This window comes from Gekko japonicus, unplaced genomic scaffold, assembly GCF_001447785.1.
Source record: "Gekko japonicus isolate JY-2015 unplaced genomic scaffold, Gekko_japonicus_V1.1 scaffold48, whole genome shotgun sequence".
In the NCBI taxonomy this organism is placed as follows: domain Eukaryota; kingdom Metazoa; phylum Chordata; class Lepidosauria; order Squamata; family Gekkonidae; genus Gekko; species Gekko japonicus.
Window position 1 is genome coordinate 131,757 of NW_015174273.1, and position 18,746 is coordinate 150,502.

At 44.3% G+C, this 18,746-nt stretch overlaps 1 protein-coding gene across 1 annotated transcript in view; it reads left to right on the forward strand.

Moving 5' to 3' along the window:
* Positions 1-18,746, forward strand: part of GPR155 (G protein-coupled receptor 155) — a 56,130-nt gene that overhangs the window by 22,040 nt on the left and 15,344 nt on the right. Inside the window, exons 3-11 of the mRNA XM_015423740.1 lie at positions 5,201-5,600; positions 8,640-8,805; positions 11,343-11,498; positions 12,192-12,275; positions 13,394-13,514; positions 14,625-14,709; positions 14,802-14,892; positions 16,467-16,680; positions 18,143-18,247. Coding sequence (XP_015279226.1) covers positions 5,201-5,600; positions 8,640-8,805; positions 11,343-11,498; positions 12,192-12,275; positions 13,394-13,514; positions 14,625-14,709; positions 14,802-14,892; positions 16,467-16,680; positions 18,143-18,247 — 1,422 coding nt within the window. The remainder of the gene's footprint in view (positions 1-5,200; positions 5,601-8,639; positions 8,806-11,342; positions 11,499-12,191; positions 12,276-13,393; positions 13,515-14,624; positions 14,710-14,801; positions 14,893-16,466; positions 16,681-18,142; positions 18,248-18,746) is intronic.

The window sequence follows — 18,746 nt, forward strand, 5'->3', positions numbered from 1 at the left end:
TCCCTTTGAACAGCCTGTGACTGAAAGGTTCTCAGACTCTGTTAGGCATTAACCCTTGACAGTCCGTCACAGCCAGTCATACCCTACAGCCAAACCTACTTCACAGGGATAAGAACATAAGAGAAGCCATGTTGAATCAGGCCAATGGCCCATCCAGTCCAACACTCTGTGTCACATAGTGGCCAAAACCCAAGTGCCATCAGGAAGTCCAGCAGCTGGGCCAGAACTCCAGAAGCACTGTTGTCCCCCCCCCCCAGCACCAAGAATACAGAGCATCACTGCCCCAGAAAGAGTTTTCCATCCATACCTTGTGGCTAATAGCCTCTGATGGACCTCTGCTCCATATGTTTATCCAGTCCCCTCTTGAAGCTGTTTGTGGTTGTAGCTACCACCAACGTGGCAGGAAAATCCAAATGTTAATTACTCTTTGGGTGAAAAAGTACTTCTTTTTATCTGTTCTAAACCTGCTACTCGTTAATTTCATTGAGTGCCCACGACGAGTTCTTGTATTGTAAGAAAGGGAGAAAAGTACCTCTTTCTCTACCATCTCTGTCCCATATTTCTGAGGATAAGACAGAGCAGAGGAGAACAGTGTTAAGCTGCTTTGGGGCCCCATTTTGGAGAAAGGCAGGATATAAATGCAAGTAAATAAAACTCCATAACTGTAGCATGGCCTTGACCTGGACAGCCCTGTCTTAGCCTGATCTCGTCAGGTCTCAGAAGCTAAGCAAGGTCGGCCCTGGTTAGTATTTGGATGGGGGACCACCAAGGAATACCAGGGTCACAGTGGCAGAGGCAGGCTAGTGGCCAACCACCTCTGTAAGTCTCTTGCCTTGAAAACCCTGCAGGGTCACCATGAGGCAGCAAACTGTGTCTTATGTCACCATAAACACAAACTTATGTCACCCTAAGTCAGCTATGACCTGACAGCAAAACAAACCAAAAAACAACAGGCCTGATGGGCCAGTACCCCCTAAATGGTCTGGGAGCAAGCTCAGTTGTCATCTGTACCATTTTCTCATCACCCCAGGTGTCTCAAGGTTAGTGGGCTGGAATTAACCAAGAGACCCTGAGTTGCTGACTCTTCTTTTATACACGTAATCCTCCAGACATTTAAAGCTGACATACAAGCTGAAAGGGGAAAAAAATCTCCTTAATTGTTTCTGCATGGGTTTGGTGATTAAATTGCACTTTCTGCTCTGGGGCAGTCCCTTGTGCTGGAACTGGGCTTATTGGAGTACCTTATCTCTAGCTAGCAGGCTCAGTCTGTCTCTCTGTTTCTTAGCAGATACTGCATCTCGCGTGCTTGGTTCATCTTCTGTACTGCCTGTTTTGGTCACTTTATGTCCTTGAAACAGAACCTCACTGGCCTTTTTGTTAATAGCATCTGTTTCGACTCCTCCAGTAGCATAAGGAGTGGTCTTAGTAGTTGGTCATAGCAGCAAAATACCAAGAAAAATAAATGATTGGGTTCCACCTTTATAATTACAGGTGGGTAAAATTAATAGGGCAGAAGTTGGTGGCCTCATGCTTGGAGCACATAAAATGTAACGCCAGGTATGGGAGATATGAACTTTATGAAGGACACGGGCAAACCCAATTAACGATATTATTTTTTTACTGAAAATACAGACATACTTTAAACGTTAACACTCTTACAGTATTTCCTTTAAGTATTTCCCAGATACCACCCTCTTCCTTCCACCGCCCATTGCTCATTAGCACTGGGACAGTATACACAGACATAATGTACAGCCTCAGTCATCTGGCAATAAAGGTAAAGACTCACAGGCCAGATAAGAGCCCTGGGTGGGTCAGTTCCAGCCCACGGGCTGTATGTTTGACACCCCTGTGTCTGGCATGGATGAAAGAATAGCTGGCTGGGAACAGTGGTACCCACTCTCGCACGCTTTGAAGAAGGTTAGCATTTGAGTCTGCACCAGTGATCTCATTGAAGTTGCCATTGATGTGGCACACCGAGTGACAGACACAGTGTGATAGATACCTTCTGTGTCTCCAGAGCAACTATTTATTTTGGGATGTGTCTAGCAGGGAAGGCTGTGGGCCAAGTTGCTCATTTGCAATGCAGTACTCTCACAGAGGAGCTGCGGTGGCTCAAGTGGTTAAGACGCTGAACTGCAGGCTGTGGAAGGTCGGTACTTCAGCAGTTCGAGACCTGAGTTGCCACATGACGGAGTGAGCTCCTGTCTCTAGTTCCAGCTCCTGCCAACCTAGCAGTTCGAAAGCAAGAAATTGCAAATAGATAAATAGGTACCACTTCAGTGGGAAGGTAACAGTGTTCCGTGCGCCTTGGTGTTTAGTCATGCCGGCCACATGACCACGGAAACGTCTTCAGACAGTGCTGGCTCTTCGGCTTTGAAACGGAGATGAGCACCTCAATCCTAGAGTCAGATTTGACTGGCTTTCGAGTAAGGGAACCTTTACCTTTACTCTCACAGAAATAAGTAATGCTTCTGTGACTCTGAAATGTACAATATCTGTACAGCATTGGACTAGTTCATGGGACCCATCTAATGGAGCAAAAAAACAACACACCAAACATGAATCTGTTTCATTTATCTAAATATTTCTGTCCTGCCCGCTTAAAGAAAAATCACCCAAAGTGTCTTACAAATCTATAAATTGTAAAAAAGCAATATCATATATTAAGCAACCTATGCAATAAAACACATTAACAAGTTGGGGGAGGGGGAGTCACCATCAAATAAGATGTTATTATGATGAGTGAATGAGACAGAATCACCTGATACCTAAAAGATGCTAAAGTAGGCTTGAGGAAAGTTTGACAAGAGAGGGAATCCATAGTTGGTGCATTGTTATAGAAAAACCCTTCTTCTCAGTAGCTGTTAATCCGTTCTCTGAAAGACCTTTGATGTGGACCTTAACTGGTGGACAGGTTTCTGTAGGAGCAAGCAGTCATCCAGATACCTTGGTAGGGTTGTCAGGTCCCTTCGTCTTGCTGATGGGGGGGATCTGGGGGGTGGTGTTCTGGGAGTGGGTGGGGACATCACCCGGAAGTGATGTAATCACATTGGGGGAGATGCTCTGGTTTTGGGGCAAAACTCCATGGCAAAATTGGGGTCAAATCATAGAGTTTTGCCCAAAAATCAGAGTGTCGCCATGCATTGTGATGATATCACTTCCACGTGACGTCAGCGTGTCGGGGACATCGCATGGCAACGTTGCTGTTTAGAGGTGGGGTTTTCCCTGCTGACCGCTGGCTGGCGGTGGTCAAAAGCCCCCAAAACTAGGGGATTCCCTGCCCGGACATGGGGAATGGCTACCCTGTACCTTGAGCTCAGGCCGTGTATGGCTGTCAAACTAGCCCTTTATGGGAAAGTCATAGTACTTGACTGGGAAAAGTACGCTGAGTTTCTGAATGTTATAATGTAAAAAAAATAGTGATTAGTCATGGACAAAGGTAGAACTCGCTAAGACTTGCAGGGCAGATCTCATTTCCCCCTTCCCCCACTGTTTCCTGTTTCCCCTCCCTAGAAGCACCTTTTTCCTACAATAGCTTGTGACATAGGGGGTGACATCATCACGTTGGGCACGACGAGGCTCTTCAGGGGCAGGACTCCCCCAGCTAGCCAGCAGCAGATCGCCCCCCCGAAAGTGGTAGAACCCCTGAGTCTTTTGTTGAGTAGCAATGCATATGCTCTGAGCAAAGGCATTACAGGGAAGATATAGCTGGTGCATGAGTTAGGGAGAGGAGACCTTTCAGATATGTGGAACTTTAAAGGTAAGCAGCATTACTTGGAATTGAACCCAGAAGCAGGTAGTGAATCGGTGTTTATTTATTTGCCTTCAACTTGCAGCTGACTTATGGTGACCCTGTAGGGTTTTCAAGGCAAGAGACGTTCAGAGGTGGTTTGCCATTGCCTGGCTGTGTGTCAGAACCTCAGTATTCCTTGGAGGTCTCCTTTCCAAATATTAAGCCTACACTGCTTAACTTCTAAGATCTGATGAGATTGGGCTAGCCTGGAGTATCCGGGTCGGGCTGTGTTGTGATAAAGAGATAAACAACAGGTTACAGTAGCTGTAAGACTTCCATGTTGCGTACCGGCTGAAGCTGCCAAGTCACCTTTAAGGGCAGCCCACGTAGAATGCATTTCAGTAATCTGTTCCCACATCTAACATGGAGGAGGGTTCCTCTGGGTAAATGATGCCTGTTCTCTCTGTGACACTCCCTGTGCTCACAGTTATGCACCATGGCACATTGGTGACTGTACTGTGGACATTCCTTTTTGAAGTCTCCTAAAAGCAAAACTGAAACAAGTTCTGATACTGTGTAAGATGATAATTCTTTTCTCTTTTTTTGCTGTCAAGTCACATCTGATTTATGGAGTCCTCTGGTGGAATTTTCCAGGCAAGAGGCATTCAGAGGTGGTTTGCCATTGCCTGCCTCCACATCACAACCCTAGTATTCTTTGGTGGTCTCCCATCTAAATATTGACCAAGGCTGACCCTGCTTAGCTTCCACGATCTGATGAGATGGGGCAAGCCTGGGCTATCCAGGTTGCAGGGCTCTTTTTGTAGCAGGAACTCCTTTGCATATTAGGCGACACCCCCCCTAATGTAGCCAATCCTCCAAGAGCTTACAGTAGCCCCTGTAAGAAGAGCTCTGTAAGCTCTGGGAGGATTGGCTACATTAGGGGGCGTGTCACCTAATATGCAAAGGAGTTCCTGCTACAAAAAGAGCCCTGCCTGATGTCAGGGTGATGCTAATTCTACCAGCAGATTTAACTCAATTTCATCAGTAGTTAATATTATTCAATGGAATTCATTGCTAGACTATGGCCTATTAATTATTATGGCCATGAGAGGTGAAAAGCCATAACTGCTTGTATGTTAAAGTGTACGAGGGAGACACAACTGGAAAGCCGTAGAACCCATGACTCTCTGTAATGTGGAAGTCATTGCATACATGTGTATGCACTCAGTGCACTCTTTGAACAAGATTTTAATTTCCTAATTCAGATGGCTTGCATAATAAGAATTCTCCATGTACCATGGGAGGTACATGGCTTCCACAAGCAAATGAAAACTATTTGGATCCCGTGCTGTTTAATTAAGACTTTATATTGCAAAATATAGACATGTTACTGTGTAATCACTTTTATGAAAATCCTTGTTAATGGCAGTTTTGTCTGTTTCTTTTAAACTTCCCCCCCCCTAGTTGAAGCTTTATATCAGACCACGTATCCAGAATATCTCCAGTACATTTACCTGGTCGCGCCGATATCTCTTATGATGCTAAATCCCTTAGGATTTATCTTCTGTGAAATCCAGAAATCCAGGGACACTCAGACTGCTTCTCTCAGCAAGATCAAGATACTGGGGCTTGGACTTCTTCGAGTGTTGCAGAACCCCATTGTATTTATGGTCTTCATAGGAATTGCCTCAAATTTCCTTCTTGCCCAAAAGGTTCCGGAATATCTGGAAAACTTCCTTGATGGACTCGGGAGTTCATTTTCTGGCTCAGCACTTTTTTATTTGGGGCTCACCATGGTGGGCCAAATAAAGAAACTAACAAAGGGCTCTTTTGTTGCACTGATTCTTCTTATTACAGCTAAACTGTAAGTTTTATTTCCATTCATTATTATTGTATTTTGGGGGTATATTGGGGTCAGGAAGAAATTTTCCTCCAGGCCATATTGGCCCAGGGATCCTGGAGGTTTTTTGTCTTCCTTTGGGCATAGAGCAGGGGTCACTGGGTATGTGTGGGGGGGAGGTAGCTGTGAATTTCCTGTATTGTGCAGGGGGTTGGACTAGATGGTGTTTCTATGTTTATATTTTGGGGGACAGTGTTCAAAATTGTACACAAGTCTTAAATTTTCTGACATGGGGTTATATCAGCATGAATTTAAAAATAATTTGGGAGTTATTTTCCCCTAGAATTGTGTTTTGTTTTGTTTTGGCTGATCTACTGTGTTTGCAACTTTGTACCCAGTTATGCATGTCCAATAGGCACTCTCATAAACACTGAGCAAGGCACTTTCAGCACACTTTGCAACTGGATTTACTGAGTGAAACGGGAAAATCTGCTTGCAAACGATCACTAAAGTGCATTGGAAGTGGCTTGAAATTGCATTATTTGGCATGTGTGAAAGTACCATATATGTCAATGGCTTGTATCCTTTGTTAGTGGAGCACAACACTGCAGCCCCAAATGCCTCCCCCAATGCTGCTCATGGGGAATGGGGTCCTCCTGAGAAGCACATGGGGGGGGGGAGATCTGCAGCAGACGGAATTTGTGAAAACTGTCCCCCCACTTCCACTTGCAGAAATGTTAGGCATACTCCAATCCAACATGAGTAGGAAGACTCTTGATTATTATTATTATTACAAGGGGTGGGACACACATGAGTAGCAGGAGGAGGTAAGTTCCCCCCCATCCCGCCAGTTTCTCCCCCGTCTCCTCCACCCCCCCTCCACACACCCCCCGCTCGATCTCCCTCCCTTGCCTTCCCCCCCAAGCGGCGGCGGCGACGAGGGAGTTCGCAGAGCGTTCCCTGCACATGCGCAGGGGACGCTCTGTCACTTTTGGGGGGATTTAGGTATCCCCCCAATATTTTTCCCGGGTTTTTAGATTTTTGTGCACACCTGGGGACTGCCCCAAGTGTGCACAAAAATCTCCCCCCCCAGGTGCCCCCGATGCGCGGATTTAGGTATTAGTATACAGATTATTACTTTGTGCTGGACCTGCATATATGTCTGTGTTTTGTCTTCACTGTTGCGAGGTCCCAAGTATGGACTTCATACATGCCAAAGTTCCCTTAGCGAGAACTTGGCGAGAACTCTTGGCGAGAACCTTAGCAAGAACTAGGTGATGCCCCAGGTGATGTCCAGCAGTCTTCCACCTTTTTGCCCATGTTAGGATTTTAGATTGGTAGGTACTGAAATACAAGTTGCTGACAATCAGAAGTTGGCAACAACTATAAGCATTCCTCATCTGTATACTATTAGTTCCCCATGGCCCCATCAGTGGATAGCTAAATCCTCAGATCAGGGCCACATAGACACTAAAAGAGATCTTCCTTCAGAATTGGGGCACTTCCCAGGTTTGCAGAAAAATCTGATTAAAAAAAAATACAGGGTGTTGTTTTTTTAAGTCCCCTGACAAGTAAAGTAGCGTTCTCTGCACATGCACCAGCAGCTGCGCAACCCGGAAGCCCCTCTGGGTCTGGTGATGGCCACCATGTAGGCCGGTAGTCATGTGGGGCATGCTGCTGGCAGCAGGGAACCCTGGAGTCATACTGGGCCTGCTACTGGCAGCGACGTAGTCCCTGAATCATGCTAGGCTGAGCGTGGCAGCATCGTAGCCTGGGAGCTGCATAGGGCAACCCAGGAGTTGCACTGGGCCTGCTGCCACCAGCAGTGCAGCCCCTGAGTCTGAGGCAGCTCCTGGACCTAGGAGAAAGTGGGGGGATCCCACCCCATGACTATTGTGGGCAGTGTTCCCTCTAAGCTGAGTTACTGTGAGCTAGCTCACATTTTTTTAGCCTCCAGCTCACACATTTTTGTCTTAGCTCAGGAAGGAGGGCTCCAGAGCAAACTAATTTATGCAGTAGCTGAATCACTCGCTCACAACTTTAATGCCAGGAGCTCACAAAGTAGAATTTTTGCTCACAAGACTCCACAGCTTAGAGGGAGCATTGATTGTGGGTCCATACTTGTTTATTTCTGATACTCCTGAAAGTTCATCACCCTTGAACGGGGCCGCTTTTATTTATACAGCTGTGCAATAAGTATCTTTGGCTATGCCATTTGAATCGTGGGTGAGTGGAAGAAGATATTCAGTTCATTTAGAGAACATAAGTCAATATTGACAAATGTTTCTCTTTGTTTGCACCGCTGGTGTGTGTGTTCAGTATGTCTGCTGTATATTCAGTGAACATCGTAGCTTTTGCAAGGGGGATGTGCATTTGCAAATGTGTAAGTTCAGGAATTCCGCACGGGGGGTGGGGGGGGATTCTTCGATCCCTAACTAGCTTCCAGGTTTGCATTTTCAGTCATAAAACTCTTACCAAATGTTAGCGTAAATCACATGAACACAGTGGATGTGCTAACAAACATATCTGCAGTACGAAGCATGAAACAGGTTTGGATGTTTTGAATACTATAATTGCTAATCAGAGTAGGAGAAAGGACTGGGTTTGAGTAGATTGCGAATTAAGTATTGTCGACACCCAATACTGACTTAGCACAAGAAGAGAGGTGGAATTTATTATCAGATGTTTCTGGTACTCTGATTTGCACATGTAGTTGGGTTCATTAATACCTTGCAAAACCTAAGAACCAAGCCACATCCCTTTGTGAGTCTGCTTAATTTCTTCCTCTGCCAAATATTACATAGCAGTGCTTTCACACCCACACCCATTCAGAACACTTGAGTGCCAGTGAAATCACTGCACTTAAGGCTGCTGAGCTTTGCATTGAATTGTGGCCCAAGAATATTCAAATATCACACCAGGTTAAAAAGTTCTCTTCCCAGACTTCCTTTGCTGTTTTATTCAAGGACTCCTTTATTGAACTTGGCTTCAGGTTGCAGGCTGCAGACTGTTGGGCTTTGCACCCCAGTAATCTGTGTTTCCCTTTCCCCTTCTTTCTTTCAGACTGTTGATGCCACTTCTCTGCAGGGAAATGGTGGAGTTATTGGACAAAAGCAACAGCTTAGTCAACCACACCAGCTTAGCAAACTATGCATTTCTTTATGGGGTCTTTCCAGCTGCTCCTGGCGTGGCTATATTTGCAACGCAGTTTAATATGGAAGTAGAAATTGTATGTGTCTGAGCCCTGTAACTCAGGGCACAAATGTAGGATTGAAGTATCCACTATGAAAAAGAAGCAGTAGCAGTTTTAAACCGGGTCTTAATTCAGACTGTTCGATGGTATCTAAACAGTGGGAGTGGAAATTAAGGTTTGTGTAGGGAGGGAATCTTGATAACAGCTGGGGTTTAAACTTGCTCCCCCCCCCCAAACTTTTTTGTTTCAAAAGGATTTCCATTATTTGCTGCTGCTTCTTTTTCCTTAGGAGAATGACAAGGTCATTGATTGAACTAAAAAGGAGAAAGAGGAAATGGCTATTAGAACTGATCTCCAGGTGACAGAGATCAGTTCACCTGGAGCAGGGGGGGACAAACTTGCTTAATGTAAGAGCCACACAGAATAAATATGACATGTTTGAGAGCCACAGGACATGAACAAATATTACATACATTTTATAATATGCAAATTTGCTTTTTATTAACATTAAATGAGACTTCCACAAATAAAAACAAAAGGGGTAAAAACAGATATTGATAGTGATATTTTATTTGTCCAATGATATTTATTTGTTTGCTAATGGCATTTATTTGTCTAAGAGAGAGAGAGAGATGGACAGAAAGAATGAAAGGTGGAAAGAAACAGAAAGAGAGAGAGAGAAACAAAGAAAGCAAATTAATGGGGGAGGTAGGGGAAAGGAAGGGAAAAAGAGAGAAAGAAAGCAAATAGATGGAGGAGGGGTGAGGAAGGGGAAAGAGAAAGAAACAGAAATGAAAGAAAGCGAATAGATGGTGGGAGGGAGGAAGGAAGGAAGGGGAAAGAGAGAGAGAGAGGTGGAAAGAAAGCTACTTTAACTTTAAATGTGTTCTCCGAACCCTACACCCCCATGCTAGCCAGCTTGATTTTGAGAAAACATTTAAAGTTAAAGTTACTTTCTTTCTCTGCTCCCCCACCCAAGCCTACCCAGGGAGGGGAATACTGGCTGGAGAAGAGAAGACCCATCAGGGAGGCATGCCTCACCTTAGCTTCCCCAGCTGCCCTGCCGGGAGCCACACAATATATGTGAAAGAGCCACATGCGGTTCCCGAGCCGCAGTGTGGCCACCTCTGACTTGGAGAAAATGGCCACTTTGAAAGGGGGACTTTATGCCATTATACCCTATTGATGTCCCTCCTCTTCCCAAACCCCCCTCCCCTGCCCGCATGTTAGCAAGTTTTTTTGTGTCTTAGAAACAAAACATTGATTCAAAAGAGTACTAGAAATGAAGCCATTTGTGAAGCAGTTCGGTACCACGAAGTTTGAGTACAAATATTATAAAAATAAAAGCAAATCAATTTCACTTAAAAACATAGGCCTTGAATTTAGCCTTTAGACTGAAAGTCACCTGAATAAATAGCTCTCAGTATACAATATATACTAAAAATGCGTTTCTCAAAGTTGATGACATATAAACAAGACCACAGTAAACCTGACTCAATGAGTATTTGTGACCACTGAAGATGGCCCCGGGGGCAGAAATGCATTTGGTCTTCTTTACTGTGGCTGTAGTGTGGACTGTCAACTTAGAGATACTCATTGTGTCAGGTTTACTATGGTCTTGTTTGTATATCATCAACTTTAAGAAACTCATTTTTAGTATATGTTGTATATTGAGGACTACTTTATCCGGTAACTTTCAGTCTAAAGGCTGAATTCAAGGCCTGTGTTTTAACATTTGTATTTTAAGTGCACTGTATAATAAATTGATTTATTTTGTCTAATTCATTTTTATATCTTTTGTGCTCAATTTTTGTGGTACCTAATTCAATTTTGGGGTTTGGTGCCCCTCCTTTTTTTTTGATGTGCTATCAGCTAAGCCACACAGAGAAAATCTTATCTTTAAAACCTTTAAAAAAATATTTTCAACCAACAACAACCTAGAACAGATCGTTTCAGTCTTTTGGCAGGCTCTCTAGGTACCCTGCACTGGCTGGGTGAGCGACTGGTAGTTCACAGTCTATCTGATGGAAACCCCAGCCATGGGTGCCCCAATTATTTAGTCCTCTCAGGTTTTTTAAAAGTATTAATTGCATGCAGATTATTTCTTCTGCTTCATACCTTTTCTCAGGCTCTTCTCATACCTGATTAATGGGCTACTTCTTCTTTTACAATTTTGGCAGGGGAGATTTTTTGTGGTTGAAACCAGCATTCAACAGTGGGCGTACATAGCATCAAGGATTTTGTGATGCTTGTGTTTCTAAAAGATTAGTTCCTTTGTCAAGAAAATGTAGTGTTCTAAGACCTTTTTGAGTATAAGGACCCCTCCTACATAATTATAGTTGTACTATTTGATTGAGAAAATACATCATGGCTAAAAGATCAAAATGACAATGTTGAATGCACATACGGAATTGCCGACCCTTTGGAATACCTCTGTGGGGGGCCCCGGGGTCCTTGGCCCCCACATTGAGAACCACTGCCCTCAGAGGTCTCAAGGAAACAAAACTATCATGGACAATTTCAGTAACTAGTGATTTTTAAAATGTGCCTGTCATATTGTTTTCTGATTGCAGATAACGTCTGGAATGGTAATTAGCACTTTTGTCTCTGCTCCCATCATGTATGTTTCTGCTTGGCTGCTGACTATTCCATCTATGGAGCCAAAGAAACTGGCATCTGCAATCCAAAATGTTAGCTTTGATATTAGTATTGTCAGTCTTGTTTCTTTGGTAAGTATCAAACTATCAAAACTGCATCATTGTTCGGAAAAAAGTATATCTGGTGTGAATTGATGGTTAATATTGTGGCCAGTTGTTAGGACATAGGCAGCATGTTAGAAACTGGTACAATCATGTAATCTAGCTTAATGAGTTGAAAGAATAGCTATAAAATTAATGTGTGTCTGTCCAGTAATGGAAAATGGAACTGTTGCCTTGAACAGGGGTTCCCACACATGGTGCCTGCCACTGGGTTTCCTGCAACTCATTTGGATTGTGTCTGGGTGTTGGGGAGAGTATGTGGGTGAGGACTGTCTATGCCGCTCTCTTACCACGTGCATGACTGTCAGGAAGCTGTGTCTGGATGCAGCATCCCGTAATTTCTTGCGTGCACAATAAAATAAGGGGTGCCTTGACACTATTAGCCACCCTCTCTCCATCTTCATTCTCCTGACATCTGGTATGGTTGATTGCTTTAATGTGAAGAAGTTTGAGGCTTCAAACAAAGGCATATCAGGCTGGGTACTTTATTAAAAATATTCATGTGCACTAACCAGAGCCAACGCTGCTTAGCTTCTGAGATCCGATGAGATTGGGCCAGCTGGGTCAGGGCATGCATGAACATAGAAAGTTTGAAAACTGCTGAAATAAGAACTGCTGAAAAGAGAAAAGGTGAAGAAAGCCATGACTTTATCTGTGTTTCAGGTGTGGTCCCTTGCTGTCATTCTTCTGAGTAAAAAATACAAACAGCTTCCTCACATGCTTACAACTAACTTACTAATTGCTCAGGTAAGTACTCTATAGAATCCAAACAGTTCTGTCTTCAGAGTATTTCCTGAATAAACAATTGCTTAGAAACTCATTGAGAACAGAAAGTATTAGTTTTAAGAATGTGTTTAGATGTGTTAGTATTTATTTTGGGTTTTTTAAAAAAAAAAACAACATTTAGGCCCTGTTCATACGGGGCAGTTTGGGCCGGGAGTGGGCCGGATTGGAAGTGCAGCAAACGGGCGCGATCCCACGCCAACATCTGGCTGGCGTTGCGCTCCCGTCTCCGATCCGGCCCTTCCCCCGTTGACGCACTTCAAAATTGAACCACCTACCTTCGGTGGTTCATCCGTTTGCCCCGCATCACCCTGGCTGTGGGATCGGCGGCACGTCTTGCCGCCGGCTCATCCCCGGCCCCTAGCCGAACTGTGCATGCGTGAGCATGCGCAGTTCGGCAGCCTCCCCCTCCCGATCCTCCCTTCCTCCCCGGCATGTGATCGTGGCGGGGAGCAACAGCGCGCGGTGCACGGGATCCGTGGGATCCTGCCCGTGTGTCTCTTTTTTGATGCAGCTCTTTTTAGCCACGCTTTGCCGGGTGTTTTCCCTGCCATGTGGCAGGGGCCATAGTAGCCACCATTCTTCCATATGGTGTTCAAGGTGGCTTACAATATTGATAAAAAATATAAAAGACATAAAAACCTGGGGTGGAAATACAATATTTCTCTTTGCCTAAGCAGAGGTTGTTTTTACTGTTTGTTTTCTTTATGGTACTTTACATTTAAACTACACTAGATGTCCGTAAATTACATGAATCATTAGAAAAATGTTGATCAATTAGAAAAATGCCCCGCTTAATGAGGTCTAGGGGCATTCCTCCTTTCCTGTCACTGATAATGGAATTCTTCTTTTGAGCTGGCCAGAAATTATACACATCACATGTGTGCAATATCTGAAAACAAGGGAGTTGTGTTTCATCAGATTTATTATTTCAGTTACATGCAAACTCTTGTACATCAGTTGAGTTAAGTGCATGTTTTCATAAATGATTTGTATGACTGAAGCTTATCTATTGGGATTTTTTTAAATGGGCTGCCAACCTGGAAAGAAATAAAACAACTAATTTTTAACCTTTTTTTCAGTGTGTTGCCTGCATCGGAATGGTGATGTGGAACTTCACTATTGAGGAAAGAAGTATCACTGTGCAAATACTTGTGTTCGTTTTCCTGTATAGTGCACTTTATAGTGCTTTTTTGTGGACAGGTAAGTGGGGGAAAGTACTTGTTTCTATAAGGCAAAAGTAAGCTTTTCTTTGTCGGTCGAATTTAAATAAGCTAGCCGCCTAGCATAGCAAATCCTCATATGGGGATTCTGCAATTTGCTCCCCTTAATTACGCTTCCCTGGGAATTTTCCTTCCCAGCATTTTTTCCATGCCAAGCCACCCCTTCTGTGGTCTTCCTACCCAAGAGCACCTGGATTCCTTGCCTGACTCAGGGTCAAACCAGATGTGAAGTCTATTCCCTGACATGACTTATAATTGCACAGGGGAACAACCATTCCCATGCGCTTCAGGGCCGTATTCAGCTTGGGGGAGTAGACTCTCGAAACCTCTGTCAGGGCGGGGCTTATCTGCCTCACTTATCCCCTGATGTTAATTGGGCAGGGAGCCCCAACCCATCTTGCAGCAGGTGTCCCATCTAGTTTGGCCCTCATGCATACAGTAAGATAGACTTGTTGCTTATGTTAAAAGGTTTGGCAATTGCTAACACAGAGGTCCCCGGCCTTTTTGAGCCTGCAAGCACCTTTGAAATGCTGGCACGAGTCAGCTAGACTTGTTGCTTATGTTAAAAGGTTTGGCAATTGCTAACACAGAGGTCCCCGGCCTTTTTGAGCCTGCAAGCACCTTTGAAATGCTGGCACGGAATGGTGGGCACAGCCAGAAAACGTCTGCCATGAGAGGCAGAGCCATCCACAAAATGGCTGCCACAGCGTACCTTCATAGAATTGTAGAATCATAGAGCTGGAAGGGACCTCCAGGGTCATCTAGTCCAACCCTTCAGTCACACAGTGAAGATCCTTGTGCTGTGGTGGCAGCTGCTGCCAAATCAGCATTTTTAAAAAGTCACACGGCCAATCAAAACTCCAGTGGCCAATCATAACCCTTCCAGGGCAAAAGGCCCGCCTGGCCCCAGCCACGATCTAAAATATTTAGTGGGTGCCAAGAAAGGTGTCGGTGGGTGCCGTGGCACACTTCGGCATCACCTTTGTGGTCCCCTGCTCTAGCACTTTCCTGCTTGCAGGCGGCGAATCTGCTTCCCGAAAAGCAACAAACCACGTGTCTCTCTTGTGTCTCCCCCTGACCCCTCTCCCAGGTCTCTTGTCCCTGTCTCTGCTGCTTTTGAAAAAAAGAGAAGCCATCAAGGTTCCTGTTGGAGTTACCATGGTAGTTGGCTGGGGGTAAGTGAGCAGAGGTTCATTTTCGAGAGCAATCTAGTGGGAATCACAGCCCAGTTGTGTGTATGATTTGAGCTTGCATTTCCTTGTTGCAGAATCCCAGCAATTCTCATTGGAATCATGTTACTAGCTGGTGAACGAAATAAAGATGTCATTGACTCTGCGTTTTTTTATGGGAAACTCCAGGTACGGATAATCCTTCTCTTCACATCTCTTGAGCTGTCTTTTGCCCAGGACAGTGGTTGCAAATCTCTTTATGCCGTTGCTCTTCTGAAAAGAAAATGTGTTGCGCAACGGGGTGGTTTTTACCCATGATTGTTTATATGCTGCTGCCCCTTTAAGACTGAACCGTGTGGCATTCTGGGAGAAATGGAGACGGCAGTTAAGAGATGGCAGTTAGCAGACTTCAGTGTTCAAACGATTTGGGTTCTGAAAGCGTTTTAGTTTATGTTTGGTGTTTTCTTAGGAAATAAAACAATCAACATCTTATACATTTCCTGCCTTTTCCCTGGCTATAGTAAAACATTTTGCTGAGGGACGATTTGGGTTCTGAAAGCGTTTTAGTTCATGTTTGGTGTGTTCTTAGGAAATAAAAAAAATCAACATCTTATACATTTCCTGCCTTTCCCCTGGCTATAGTAAAACATTTTGCTGAGGATCTCTGGAAAGGGAAGACCATAGGGAAGACCACCCCCATGGATATCTATGCAGTTGACTTGTTTGTTGTGTCTGTTTCCTGGAGGTAGCACTTCAGCTTGAGGAGAGACTGCATTTTCCCAGGAGTCTAGTCTCGATGTTTTATTATTCAGGAAAATAATTCTTTCCCTGATCAATGGGTCCATTCCTATTGCAAGGGCTGAGTCGAGTGTGATTACTGGAGGGTCACTGGACATAAGCACTTCAGCTTGAGGAGAAACTGCATTTTCCCAGTAGTCTAGTCCCGATGTTTTATTATTCAGGAAAATAATTATTTCCCTGATCAATGGGTCCATTCCTACTGCAAGGGCTGAGTAGAGTGTGATTACTGGAGGGTCACTGGACATTGCTGGATATTACCTGGATAGCCCAGGTTAGCTTGATCTTGTCAAATCTTGGAAGTTCTACAGGGCAGCTGTGATTACTATTTGGTTGGTAGATCAGCGAGGAAGCCCAGGGGCCTGATGCAGAGGCAGTCGACGGCAAACCACCTCTGAACGTCTCTTTCCTGGAAGACCCTACAGGGTCGCTGTAAACCCGCTGTGATTTGATAGCAAAAAAAAGTGGTTACTAGTGGCAAGGGATAACAACTCCTTCTGATGCATGCCTGGATATGTCTCAGTCGGTTTTAAAAAGGAAATTGCACCAATGGCAGATCAGCCAAGAGAAGCAAGAAACAGAGGAACAGAACCTAGCGGGAAGAGAGCATACGTAGCCGAGACGTCTTCAGCAGAAAAGCAAAACAAAAGGGCTAGCAAAAATCAAATCAGACAAGGACCCTGAATACATTCTGTATTATCCAACATAAAAAGTATAGCAGAAGCAAGAGGTGTTTTTTTTCACCCAGTGTCAGGCTGCAATGCTTTTTTTATTGATTAGTGCACACTCTTGGGTTTTTTTAAGTGGGTTGCCATACCAAGTAAATTTGGACTTAACGGGTTACCATACCAAAAAGCTTGGAACCACTGTCCTAGAAAAAAGCAATATTACTTCCCCCCCAAAATACGTGCATGTTCTTCAGATAGAATGCCTCTGCCTTCCTTTTTCCTTTTTTCTTTTTGCAGATGATTGGCACGGCAGTAATTGTATTCATCAGCATATTGATCTCAGGTGTGTCACTCATGTGCATGAACAGAGCTGGCCCAGAGGCCAACTGTGAAGTCCTGACCCAACAGTCCCACTTGAGTGGATCAGAGGAACCCGAAAGGGATATAAATGAGCAATCCCCGTCTTCAACCCGTGTTTCTCAATCATTGGCAAACTCTTCCATAGGAAAAGGTATGGTGAATACTGGCATAAAATAAAGAAAAAAAGGGGGGGGGAACTCAACCCAAAATATACTGAAAATGCTAGAAGGGTCAAGCTACAACTGATAAAATATTATCAAAATAAATATTTATTAAGTGATATACACAATAATAAATGTGTATTTATTGCAGCTGCAAAAATGAATATCAAGCTGAATTAAAAGTCAGGGCAAACTTTACATAAGCTGTAATAATTTCCCGAACACAGTTGATGAACATGTCAAATGACCAACATGAGACTGTTATGCAAAGATCTCCTAATTAGTTCAGGGAATTAGCTTAAGGAGACAGCGCATAAACCATCAATGTTTATGGTGATTTTTCCTTGAAGAAAACTCTCAAAATGAACCGGTCAGATGTACAACTGGTAAAGTTTTTTAAAGAGAACTCTCAAAATGAACTGGTCAGATGTACAACTGGTAAAGTTTTTTATTTAAAAGAAATAGAGCAAAACACAAACACAAAACACACTGGCAACACACAAGCTAGCTAAGAGGAAAATAAAGGGAGGAGAGGGAGAAACCAGTTCGGGGAAGGCAATAGTTACCAATCTTGAAGAGTGAGGTTCACAGTGGCAGCAAAACAACCAGCGTTTCACAGAGAGGAGGAGGAGGCCCACACACAGGTGGGGGTGTGAAGTATGGCACTGAGAACACACACTGCCTGCTGGCTAGGTGCACTTGATATAGGAAAAATGTTCCCTGGAGCTATGCTGACATGCAAGGGGTGGGTGATAGAGGGTACTTGGGAGGCAGATCCGAACTGGTGGGCTGGACAGCAAGGCTAAAAATGTCACAAACCACACAGACTGGAGAGGGTGGGAACTCTCCTTTGACTCTCATATTCCTGGTTGCCACTGAAAATCCCTTGCTCCTGTGATCCTGGATTTAACAGACCCCAAACTGGGATCAAGGGATTTCCAGTGGCAGCAAGGGAAATGAATCTGGCCTAACAGAAAGTAAATTGAATTTACTACTGTTTATGTGTAAACGTATCCACGTGCATGCATAATTCACTATCTAAAGCAGGGTTTGCCAACATGGCACCCGCTAAGTGTTTGTAGGAAGTGGGTGGGGCCAGGTAAGGCTTTTGCCCAGCAAGGTGTCTGATTGGCTGTGCAGAGTTTTTTAAACATTGGTTTGACAGCAACTGCCACCTCAGATCAAAGATCTGCACTGTGTGACTGAAGTGAAGCGGCGGCGATCACCTTGTGGCTGGCTCCGCTTCATGCAGCAGCCATTTTGTCGCTATGCCCACCATGCTGTGTCAGAATTCCAAGTGTGCCTGCAGGCTCAAAAATGTAGAGGGCCCCTGGTTTAAAACTCCCCTTTCCTCACCCTGTGCTGCCATAGTGAAAGGATGACACGCCTTCTCAAGAGATGCTGTCTTCTCGTCATCACAGGGGTGTCAACTCATTTTATTTTCCTCTGCAGGGTGCTGTGCGTGCCAAAAGCAGTATGGAGAGTTGTGCTCTTCTGAAGGAGAGCTGGCATCTACCTCTAGTGCCAATGATAACTGCAGTCCATCTATTGAGACAGGTAAATTACGCTTGCAGTCTGGTATGCCATTCAGATCTACAAAAAGTACAAATGCAATTTAAAATTTTAATTTTTGCCAAATGGGTGTTCGCTACAAAGATGGGGATTGGGCATTCTGGTTGCTCAGATCGCCATAAGTCTCCTTTATCCCTCCTACATGGTTGAGTGTGGTGTCATGAGTGGGGGGTTTCCCCCCAGTGTACATTCTTTCCACCTACCCACATGGCTTGTGTACTGCTACTACTATTATTGGAAAACAGTGTTGCAAAATCAGTGTTATCCAGTCTTATTTTCCAGTAAGTGGTGAGTAACTAATGGGAAAGGTGATTTTAATGGTGGGAAGTATCATAACCTATCATCACAAACAACCTGTTTTATCAGCATTAACAACCAAGCTTTTTGCTTGTTGTTGTTCAGTCGCACAGTCGAATCTGACTCTTCACGACCCCAAGGACCACATCATGCCAGGCCCTCCTGTCTTCCGTTGTGCTCTGGAATT